Source organism: Felis catus, chromosome C2, assembly GCF_018350175.1.
Source record: "Felis catus isolate Fca126 chromosome C2, F.catus_Fca126_mat1.0, whole genome shotgun sequence".
Taxonomy (NCBI): domain Eukaryota; kingdom Metazoa; phylum Chordata; class Mammalia; order Carnivora; family Felidae; genus Felis; species Felis catus.
In genome coordinates, this window is record NC_058376.1 from 95,364,628 (window position 1) to 95,377,093 (window position 12,466).

The 12,466-nt window shown below is 42.3% G+C and overlaps 1 protein-coding gene across 3 annotated transcripts in view; it reads left to right on the forward strand.

Annotated features, from left to right (window-relative positions):
- Window positions 1-12,466, forward strand: part of SLC7A14 (solute carrier family 7 member 14) — a 111,542-nt gene that overhangs the window by 77,482 nt on the left and 21,594 nt on the right. For all 3 annotated transcript variants that reach the window (XM_045037281.1, XM_045037282.1, XM_006936269.5), the window contains 2 exons: window positions 1,842-2,078; window positions 3,736-3,953. In XM_045037281.1, the coding sequence (XP_044893216.1) occupies window positions 1,842-2,078; window positions 3,736-3,953 (455 nt within the window). The remainder of the gene's footprint in view (window positions 1-1,841; window positions 2,079-3,735; window positions 3,954-12,466) is intronic.

The window sequence follows — 12,466 nt, forward strand, 5'->3', positions numbered from 1 at the left end:
TGGTTGAGATTTTTCTATTTATAAGCCGTGTGCATTATCAGGGGTAAAAAGGGTGAAAAGATGAAGTTCACAGGATGTAAGAATTCTTGGGTAAAGCTATGGATCCTATACCCAAGAGCAGAATTAGGATTGCCTCCTAATCCTTTCCTCACACTGCACTAAAGGGCAACCTAATGTGTATCCACAAACCCAACTGTCTTCAGGAGAGAGTGCTTATTCACTCCATACACTCCTCAGTCCTTCCTTCAGGGACCACTTCCTCTTAGTTTTAGACTCACTCTAACAATGTAAACATCAGGTGTTGGAAGTGGCAATTTAGAAAAGGAGGTGGTCAGCCTGTTCAAGGTAATCCCTGTGACAGCAACAAAAAGAAACAACTTACAGTCTGACCTCCAGGAGGGAGATGAAAAACTGTTTTACAAAGGTGGGGGGCGGGGGAGCGGGGCCAACACAGGAACTCAAAACAAACAGTGGCCTAGGTCATTCAGTGCAGGGACGAATGACCTTGCTAGGCCTGAGAATGTCTCCATATGTAGAACAGTATAGTAATTGATGTAAAAGAAAAGTGAACCCTGCTCAATGCGTTTTGCAGCAAAATCCATAAAATTCAGTGTAACAGGTAGAATCCTAGAGTGTCACAGTTGGGAGGCCCTTAAGAGAGCATCCCTAATTCCTTTAGTTTACAAAGAAGGAAACTGAATATAAAGGGATGAACAGGTTCAAGGCAAAGTTGAGACAAGAGCACAGCCCCCCTGCTCCAGCACTCCTTTCACATGGACACCCGGAGAGCCGGCACCACTAAGGGTTAGGGAAAGACAAAGTGCATCACCTTTAACCACTCATTGTGCCGTGGCTTCTGACATCTCTGTTTGTGCCTCCTTGCACTGATATCACTCCCTTCAAAGGAGAAGAAATTTGCTCTCTTTATTCACAAAAGAGTGAACTGTTATTCCCTGATTTATGATGAGAGAACCTCAGGGTTGGCCCTTAACAAAATTGGGACTGAAGGTAAAGTTTACTTTGAAATCCCTCCTACAACCCATTCCTGGTGTGTTTCCTCCAGGCTGTCCTAGGTTTGTCCTCCAACTTGGCATCCTACCTACTGGCCTCACATCCAGAGTCCCTAGCAAGATGCAGGAAACTCTCCCAGCTCCCAGAAGCTTGATGTTTTCCCAGTCTCTTTCTAATTTAATCTATAATTCCATCAAAGATAGGCAATAGGGGCATCTGGGTGGCTCAGTAGATTAAGCGTCCACTCTTGATTTTAGCTCAGGTCATGATCTTAGGGTTGTGAGATCAAGCCCCTCATCAGCTCCACCTAGTGTGGAGCCTGCTTAAGATTCTCTCAATCTGTTTCTCTTTTGTATCAATCCTGCCTCCCGTATATAGTACAGAATCTTCACAGATCACTTGAACTATCATTGTCAAATGAGGAGGACCTCTGTAATATGTAAAAATGAAAGAGAAGAATGTTATACATAATGTAAACTTAGTGTCATCAAGTCATGAACTAGACCGTGCTCATTCTGACACCTAAGGACACCTAAAGAACATGACAGAGACACATACAACAAATAGGAATTTTTCTAAACAAAGAGCAGTTTCCAATAGTCCATTAAAATTAGTTCTGATTCTCTTTCCAAACATTCAGGTTAAAAGTTTTTCAGAACTGACGTTGAAAGACATTAGAATTGGCCTTGAATTTATTCATATACATAAAATTTTGCGTATTTGTTCTAAGATCCCAGAGATTCCCAGTATTTTGTACCCAAGATGGTTGACCACCAAGAGGTTATCTCATCTCCTAAAGTCCCCCACCCATATATGCTTTTCCCACGCAGGTGTCTGCTATGCAGAGTTCGGAGTCCGTGTTCCCAAGACAACGGGGTCGGCCTACACCTACAGCTACGTCACTGTCGGGGAATTCGTGGCATTTTTCATTGGCTGGAACCTGATCCTGGAGTACCTGATTGGCACTGCAGCCGGCGCCAGTGCTCTGAGCAGCATGTTCGACTCGTTGGCAAACCACACCATCAGCCGCTGGATGGTGGACACTGTGGGAACCCTCAATGGCCTAGGTGAGACTGCCATATCCTCTTGCCCCAACGTGCAAAATTACCCCACCAAACAAATGGGTTCCTCCTTCAGGATTCAATTTGACAAAATGTATCAGGACCCTTAAATATGTCTCTTTCTTCTTTGTTTTTTTTTTTTTTTTTTGCAAAGTAATTCTTCTGTGAATCTATGCTAAGGAAATCATTCTAATTTCCATAAAAGCTTTATATGAAAAGATATTCATCACAGCCTTATTTATATTAAAGATTAGAAACCGCCTAAATACTCTACAGTGGAGCAAACAATTAAGTAAATTGTGGAAGCATATTATGTAGCAATTGAAAGGATGATTAGGAGGACTGTTGTAATAATATGGAATATGTTTTTGATGCAATGTCATGTGACAAAGGATACAAATTGTATACGCGTTATGTTAATAACTATATAAAAACAAGATCAATGCAGGAAAAACAACCGTAAGGAACTTCTCTAGTGGTTTCGGCAGATTTTTTTTAATTTTTATAAATAAGCATGTATTAACTTTTAAATGAGAAAATATACTTTTAAAGGGGAAAAATGGATTCCAGTCTAGCAGAGGTCAAGGAAGGGGTAATACAACTGGGTGAACACTGAACTGTCAGAAGCTCACATAACAAATACCACTCACTCCATCCATCGCTTGCCTTGCTTCCCATCCTAATGTCTGACTTTAACCTCTCATATTCGTGGGAAGCCACACAATAGTTGGGGAAACTTGGGGGTCTTGTCCCAGAACTTCCAAGTATAGATTCTTGGCTGTGTGCTAGTCATGTGACTTTGGTGTGCCTATCTCAGAAGAATTGAAAAAAATGCTGAGCAAGCAGATACCATAAGAAGATAAAAAGTATGAAGACCACATCTCCACAATGTACTGATTTCATGGAATTTTTAAGCTCAAAAGGGCCTCCAAAATCAGGTAGTCCAAACTCTTCACTTTACAAATGAGATCCAGGGAACTGAGGCATCTGCCCAAGGCCACACAACCGGTCATGGGCAAAAGTACAGCTGAAATTCAGGACCCTGACAGCTGAGGCAGTGCCTTCTCCATTCTGTAGAGAGCAGGAGTCCACTGGCCAACAGACAAGGCCAATCAGGTGGGGGTATGTTCACTGCTTATCTTCTCTGCAAACACATACACATAAATGCAAAGAATACTCTTCTTCCAATAGCGTTCAAAGATACACATTTTAAAACTTTCTAAAAATGAAAAGATTACTAGGATGGAAAATTTATGGACTCTATACCGAACAACTGTGAAGATAAACCAGTTTTCAAACGACATGTTAAACCCATGTTTTAGACCATCGATATGTCAGTACGGTTCTGACTTCAAATGTTCTGTGCCATGGTTCCCTAGGCCGTGTTGTCATTGTCATATCATGTATCCCAATTTTTGGTCCAGGATATCAGGTCGTCTTACTTGTATTTCAAAATCTTCCCATTTGCAAATAGACACTTGTGGACCACAGCGTAGGCACATGCATTCATACATACACCCACTTACACGCAAGCCTCTCCTCCCTCCATGACAAACTGATTACCCTTGTCAGAGCTGAGTGCAAATGCTCTGAAGCGGTGCTGGGGGTTTGCATGGCCCTTTCTCCCCTCTGAACAACATTAACTCATATCTTTCCCCTCTAGGGAAAGGTGAAAAATCATACCCTGACCTTCTGGCTCTAGTGATCGCTGTGATTGTCACCATCATTGTTGCGCTGGGGGTGAAGAATTCCGTGGGCTTCAACAACGTCCTCAACGTGCTGAATCTGGCAGTATGGGCATTCATCATGATTGCAGGCCTCTTCTTCATCAATGGGAAATACTGGGCTGAGGGCCAGTTTTTGCCCCACGGCTGGTCAGGGGTGAGTTCACTTCTAAAGTCTAGTATGGCTATTGCACATTCTGCCTTCCATCTTGTGGCTAGTCTGAGACATATTTTTAAGAAAATGCCGCTCTGTCCTGTAATCTTCATGGCGTCCGTTTCATTACTTTTTATCCGAATTTAATTGGAATGCTCTGAAAAAGTGGTTCCTATATAATTTTTTAATTTGTTTCACGTTTATTGAGATCCTATTTTATACAAACAACAAGAAAAAATGTTATGTTTTGGCCACGTGAAATATGCCTAATCTTATGCTAAGTGCTCTGCATGTAATATTTAGGTGTCCTGAGAACCTTGCAAGGAAGATATTTACATTCTGGTCTTATGGATGAAAAACTCGCACTTGGAGAGGTCAGTGTGTGCTCACTATTAAGCATACAATGTAACTGGCAGAGTCAAGACCCAAAGGCAGGATGGTCTGACTCCAAAGCCTGTACAGCTTGGTCCTCTAGAATCTCTGTAGAGTATTTTCCGAGAGACAGACAGCCCTAAACAGACAAGGCAGTAAAGGAGCCGGGAGAGTGGGTGGGTAGGTAAGGGATGAGTGTTGCCTGGGTACAGAACTAGAGAAAGAACGGTTTTTTAATTTAATCCCAATGTTTGGCCCAATATGGAGAGCCCCACTGAAGTCTAAGTGCAGCTGGGCCGGCCCAGTGAGGGCCGCTCATAAATCCCATTCCAGTGGTGTGGCTCACGGCACAAAAGTCCACCTGGAGTGGTCTGGGAGTTGACCAGAGAGCAGGCTGGACCAAAAGGACATTTTCCGATCTCATCCCCATGATCTGGGTGGTGAGGTTTATGCTAAAGAAAAAAATGGGAAGGTCAGAGTCGCAAGCCAACTACTTGGCTGATAAATAGTTCTAAATTGTGTCTGGATCCTCTTTCTAGTATGACTAAAAATGCCTACTTTATGAATTCATTGGTAAAATTCACCCACCTATCCCTTTTTCTTTTTTTTTTTTAATAATAGAACATAAATCAGAGAATTTTGAGCTGGGAGAGGTCTTAGAAATCACCCGGTCTTATCCCCTCACCTAGCAGGTGAAGAAATGGAGGCCGAGAAAGGCATGCCCGCCTAGCAGACTGCCATGCGACTGGCAGGAGCATGTCCAGGACTCTCCCAGATTTGCTTGTGTAGCTTTTGCTTAGACTGGTTTTCCTCCAAGATGTCCAGGGACCAGAAATCTCTCTTGGAGAATACTCAAAATAACTCCTGTTTATTCTGAACCGTGCCACACTGTTCAATGCCAAGAAATAAGCAAAGGAGGAATCTGAGCCAAGATTTCTAGTCTTCTGCTTGTCTGTAAGAATTCCACAGTACCGCAAAGTTCATCTCTCCTCCTTGAAGTGAATAAATCCCGAAACTGGTTAAAACCAGAAAAGACAAAGAAACACTGTTGACCTTATTCTGGATCCCTGAGTCTATATTCTCTTGCGATACAAATCGTTCCTTTCCTATCAAATAAGAGAAACAATATATTACAAGAGTGGCAAAGAAAAAAAAGTGTTTTTCCGGAACACGACTGCATTTCCACTGTAGCGCACAAATTCCCACCATTTTTTTTCACAATCTAAGACATTTGGGGGTCATGGACTTACTGGTAGGACTTTGACCAACAGCTAACTTCTGTGCTCTCAGGTTTTCTCATCCACCAAATGGGAAAACTAATTGTAACAAATGTTTGCCAAAAAGAAGAACATCTTGGATAGTTTTTTTCGGTACACATTGTGTGGTTAGCAATAGTGATAATTACAGGAGGAAGAAGCTAGAGTTTATTGACTACCAGTTAGGTACCCAGCATTGTGTTCTATGGATGTTATTTCACTCTTATAACAAAACTTTAAAGAAGGTGCTGTTGTCCCCAACTTAACAGGTGGAGAATCCAAGGCTCAAAGAGGCTGGGGAGCTTACCTGAGGTCACTTAGCTAGTCAGTGCCAGGACTGAAATTCCTACTTGGGTCTATGTGACTACGACATGCTTTCTACTTCATGGACTATCTTGTGCATGATCACCCCCTTCCATCTGAGCCTTCTTTAAAAAAATGCAATAAGGTAATTCATCCAACATGTTACATTTTCATTTCCTTTAAGCTTTTACAAAGTCATAAAGTCTTCAAGCTAGGAGGAGCATTAAGACGTGGTCTAGCTACTCTTCTTACCTACAGTTGGGCGTGTAAACCAAGCTAGGCCAAAGTGCATTGTTTACCAAGACGACAGAGCAAAACAATTTGAAAACCTTTCTTTATTACTCAGTTCATGTCTACTTTCCAAAATCCTCCTAAGAGTTCACCGAAATGGCATACATTGTAGTCTAGGCCCCACGTAAAGACTAGAAACAATCTCTTCTGTGCCCGTGCCAAAAAAGATGAATGAATCTTTTACCCTTCCCCCTGTGCTTTGTGCTGGGGTATTTATTCTCTTTGGGAGTCTCCTCTTCCCACTCAAGGGCTCCATATCCCTCCTCAGGATAGTCAGGAGTCTACCTCATCAAGGAAGAAACTAAGTCAAACCAGCCTTAGGGGGTCCCCATTTATACATATCCCATGTTCTCACTAGCTTTTGTGGCCCAGAAAAGAAGATCTGAAGTCAGGCATTAAAAAAAGGAAAGGAAGGATTCTGTTCCTAACACGAACCATTTTCTTTGTGATGCACTCTTTCATGTACACTTTTCATTTCATCTTCACAGCAGCCTTACAAAATAAGGACAATGGTCTCTACTCGTACATCAAAATACCTTAAATTGAGAAAAGTTAAGGCTACAGATCTAGATGGTAATGGATCTGAAGTTCAATCCCAGTTCTGCTTCAGTCAAAGCCCTATTTACTCCACTATCCCCCAACCTGGTTTGGTCACACGGGACCGATTGCCTCTCTTTGCACCTTTGGCCTCGCAATCTCGCTGCAACCCAACCTTACGATCTTGAGTAGGCTTGTCACTGGCCACCAAAAAGGTCTAGCTGGAATTTTGTATTTTTCGCTGCAAATCCATTATCCCTGCAGGGAATTCAAATATGTGCTCTAGTGGCTGTGACTAAAAGCATCAGCTGAGCACAAAGGACAGCCCAGTTTGAGGATGTTGCTGACTCATCCTCTTTTCTATCTGCCCGGCCTTGGATTTCTGCATAGTACATTTCCTCCCTAGCAAACTGGCCTGGACCTGTTCTTTCTCAACTTTGTTTTCTGGTCACTTTTCTAGTCCATGAAGGCCACTTTGGGGTTTTTTTGTTTTGTTTTGTTTTTTTCTTTTTCTTTTTCCTTCTTTCTTTTTTTTTTCTTTTTCTTTCTTTTTTTTTTTTTTTATGTAAACTCTTCACCCCAACGTGGGGCTTGAACTCATGACCTCAAGATCAAGAGTTTTGTGCTCTACTGACTGAGCCAGCCAGATGGCCCCTAGCAAGGCCACTTTGAATATGGATCCTAATTTTTAAGGTCTGAAACCCTCTCATGAACATGACATCCACCAAGTGAATAAACACACTCCCTACTCCGTTACTTGACAATTGTCAACAAAAGTGAGTTGACTACTCGACAGCTGCAGACTTCTCCTTAGGGAAAACCCAACCCTTATCCCTGACAAAGGGTCTAGTACAGAGCTCCAATCCACTTTACTCTTCAATCACTTCTGGTAGGATGGGCTGGGGGAGATCATTGTGTTATGTAGGAGATGGTTTATAAGGATACCGGTACCTGACTTGACACACAATTCTCGAGTACGTTGAAAGGGTTAATAATAAACAATCTGTCCTCTGGCCGTAGACCCTTCACAAGCCTACTCTTTCCCTGCCCCAACCACATCCTTCCAAAGAAAATAGCTTAAGGAATGGTTTACTCACTTACAGGTTCTGGGTCAGATGCTGCTTTGGTCTTGAAGAGCCAAAGAACAACAAACATTTTTCTCTAGATCAAGTAACTGCTGGCCCTCAGCTGAACCCCTGCTTCCATCTGCAATTCTTTAGCCCCTGGACACTGTTGGATGTGTATTGCCTGTATGTTATTTGTTCTTGATGTTATCTTATGGTTTCTCTTGAACCAAATGAGACACTCCACCGCACAAACAGCTCCAAGGAAAATGGTCCTTAGCAAGTATGCGTGGGGAATGCTGAACGCCTCCAAACAAAGGAAACGTTGGTTTTCGTGTTCTCCACAGTTTAATTCATTTGTTGGAACCTATTAACGCATTCCACTGTCACCGTGGACAGGCTGCTAATAGATATCCGGAGCTTGAGGGTGGTAGAAAATGCTATTAAAGTTGGAGTTTTGTCTCGTTACCGTGGGAGTGAATTATATAAAGGTGCCCAATTATCTCCTAGACATCTGGCAGACTGGCCAAGGCAGAATATGGAGAGCTGCCTCATTCCTATGCCTCTTGAATATCAGCAAGACACAGAGGGCCAGCTTTTAGGGACCCCACACACTGAACAGCATGCCGCTAACGGCATTGCTTTCGACAACCAAGTAAGCAGCAGCCTTCCAGCAACTGAGGCACGTGCTGCTTCCCCACAAAGGCTCTGTCGAGGGATGAGCTGATCTGGATCGCCTGGCTGAGCAGCTACACCAGCTTTTCCACGGAAAACTTTCCACTTACGTCGTCAAATTAAAAAGTCAATGCTATTTTTTATTCATGCGAAATACTTTTTTAAAGCTAGGTGAAAGCACCGACGAACCCAGAAACATGCACATACGCACACTTCACCCACCAATTTCATTCATAGATGTTCACTCCTAAGAACATATGCATTCTTTCAGGCTTGGAAGGGAATCCTAATCACAAATACCAATGGCCAGATCTGAGGGCTGGAGAGAGCGAATAATTTTAGTGGTTATTTGGGTAGAGACAGACCCATACCCAGTTTCATTTCCTGGCTCTTTTGTATTCATCAGTCGGGAATCATTTGCTTGCAAGGAAGAAAAATTCATTCAAACTAACTTAAGTAAAACTGACTTAGGCAAAAAGGTGATCTTATTTGCTAATTTTATTATCTTCTCCTTGATAATGTGTTTATTTAATCTATAGCTTGTTAGGTCAGGATCTGTTTGATCTTGACAGGTATGCTGGGTTTTTTCTATTTCTCCTCCCTCCCCAGATCCATTATCCATCTTTCATACTCTGTTCTGTGCTCCAGAAGGCCCCTTGCTGGTTGCTCCCTGATGGACTTAGCCAATGGGCCTTCACTGAAATCATTTCATTTAAACCATCTGAGTTAAATTCTGTTTCCTGCCTAATGCAGTAGAACCTCCAAATGTCCTACCTTTGATCTATCCAGTCTTCCTTCAACTATAATGGCTTTCTAGTTTTACATAGCAAATTCAGGCTAACAGACATTCTCTTTGCAGACTAATTCTCTCCATTCCCAACTTGACCATAGTCAATATTCTGGTATCTCATCATTTTCAGCAGTTGCCATCTATTTTTTTCAATTATTTGGAGAGCAGCAGAATTTGTGTTTCATAAATAATATAGGCACTTATCAATCTCATTCAGTTTATTACCACAGTCAATATTGTATTTTAGGTCTTGCAGTATCCTCTAGACTCCAAGCCCCAGGGGGTTAAGCTCACAGTATTTTTGTTCATGACTATATCCACATCCCCAAGCACAGTGCCTGGCACAAGGGAGCAGTTAATAAAATATATGCCCTTTAAAAAAAAAAAAAAGGAAGAGGAAGAATTTGTTTATGCCTTTGAGTTTCATCTGTTCTAGAAATTTCATAATAGTAATTAAAAAATACTGCTGGTAAGAGCTAATATTTACTAAGTACCTGCTGTAGTCTATGACTGCAGTTCATTGTATAATCTCATTTAATCCTTGCAACAACCCTATGAACTAAATACCACTTTCATCTCCATTTAAGAAAATGAGGTTCCAAGAGGTTAGGAATTTATTCTAGGTCACCAAGCCAGTATGTGACAGAACCACGCTAAGTCTGACAATCTGTAAAATCTGTTCTCCTAACTAAATCCAATCCCCACCCCCAACCCCCAACCTGTGGATGGCTGTGCATGGCGTTGGGATTCCCTCTGGAGCCTACAGTATATTTCTCCTCCAACTGCTTCATGATCAGCACTTCAAAATTGGAAGGTGTCCTCCAAGTCTTCCACTGAGTCTTCTTTTCTTCACATTTGACATCCCTGGGTCCCCAGTGATTCCTCACAAGGCGTGGCTTACAGACCTCTCATCTTTTTCTAGGGTAGATTGGCCCCCAAGTTCTTATTTTAAGATCCTTCCAACCCCCTTTCCTCAACAGTGAGCTCTTGCAATATCTGTGAACTTTCCATCCAGAACTGACCACAGCAAATAGGCATAGGGACTATGCATGGCTCATCCTAACTGGGAGGGATACATCATCAACTGACTGTCCTGACAGATCTGTATGATTTGCAGGAGCTGTGTGTGTGTGTGCACGCACACGTACGTATGTATGTACGTGTAAAGGAAGAAAGATGTTAAAGGAAGAGAAAGCAGAACCTGTTTTCTGGTAGCTATCTTAAAGCAAGGCTTTCCTTGATTGGGGAGGTTTAGGGAGCCTGCAATCGCAGTCTCTGTTCATCCTTAAAGACCAAAAACATTTGCTAGATAAGCGAAAACAAGCACACTTCCAGACCGGTAAACCTCCAGGTACAATGAAGTGAGATCTGTTTTCTCTCCTTGCCTGGAGGCCAAAACACTTTCCATTCCCTGAAATGAAGGAGTTTACTGGAGTAAATTTTGAGATATCTCCTCTCCCAGAAAGCAGTCCTCTGATGACAATTCCTTGAAAAGTTCTTTCTACCTGAGTTATTAGGATAGACCAGCAGCTCTTATGGGGTGCTTGGGTGGCTCAGTCAGTTAAGCATCCGACTTCGGCTCAGGTCACGATCTCTTGGTTTGTGGGTTCGAGCCCCGCATCGGGCTCTGTGCTGACACCTCAGAGGCTGAAGCCTGCTTTGGATTCTGTGTCTCCCTTTCTCTGCCCCTCCCCTGCTCATGCTGTCTCTCTTTCTCTCTCTCTCTCTCAAAAAGAAATAAATGTTAAAAAAAAAAAAAGGAATTTGGAATAGACCAGCAGCTCTTAGATTATTTTGTGCCATGGACTCTTTGGCAGTTTGATGAAGCCTATGGACCCCTTCTGAGAATTGTGTTTATAAATGAATAACCTAATTACATAGGAATTCAAAAGAAAGCAAATATATTAAAACATAGTTATAAAAATATTTTTAATTGTGATATAATAACAATGTGCTTCTATATTAGTGTTTTAAATATTAATATCTGTGTCTAATAAGTATCATAATTTGGAAGTAGCAATAAGCACAAGAAATATTTCAAGATCTCTGCAACTATCTACTAGTATAGAAAAAATACCTGATTGCTTTGGTGACAAAATCACAGGTACTATTAGTTTGTCACTTACATTCATAATTAAAGAAATGCTTATGTTTAGTCAGAGGTTACTAACAATAAAGATGTAATCTTTTCTTAGCAAAGTTCATAGACTCCCACCCTGAGTTGAACGGACCCCAGGATAAGAATGCCCACTTAGGGACTTAAAACTTTAGAATCCTGGTGGGAAAGACCACAGAAAGGGCCAAGTCCTTTTACAGGTGAGCAAACTTGCTTCTGAGGTTTGAGAAGATATTCAGTTTGTCATGTACCTGGTCGATTCCAGTACTGAGTATTTTATCTGTTACTTACTGAGAAGCCAGCGGGAGAGGTAAGAGTGAAACTTTGGGCACAGGTATCTGCTTGACACATGTTTTGAATTTCATCATTTGTAAGCTATATGTGGATTAGAGGGGGAGAAATGATCCTTCAATGAAGCTCACCCCTGGGCCCCTGGCTAGAGCTTGCATGTTGCCAAGGCCCCTGGCCCATACACACAAGTCTAGAAAAAGCTCTCTCACCCTCCCCTGAAAGGACATTCCCCAAGCATTCAGAGAGGCACACTTTTTGCTTTCAGCCGATAATGAGAATGCCAAGGTGGGGAAACTTCATCTAAAGTTCAGTCAATTCTTTGGAAGAAAGTAACACACTCCTTAAGAGAAGATTCGCACTGACATCTTGACTTACAGTCCCACCCACCCTTGCAGCCGTGCAGGCTCAGTCCAACAGGCATCCAGCAGATGTCACTGGTTACCACCTCCCCAGCCCGACACTGCCTCTCACTGCATATCTTCTCCAGCCTTATAACCCAGCTAGGACACTCGAGCCCCAGAGGGACAGAAAAATCAGACTGTCTCTACCTGTCTCCCCACGGAAGACAGTAGGATATCTGAAAATCTTTTCTATCATTTCAGATCTAGGTGTTACCACAGAGATGATCTATGAAGGGCACCAGTGGTAATGTCAGTAGGACTATTCTTGGTGCAGAAGCGTTTGAGTCCTGTACCCTAAATGCTGAAAGCACGCCTCACGTCTCTGTGAAAGTCACAAGTAGCTCCTCACATTTCCAAACATCCCCTAAGGGAAGTCATAGGACCCCTGGTTGTGGTTGAGAACCATTGGAAGAAAATAAG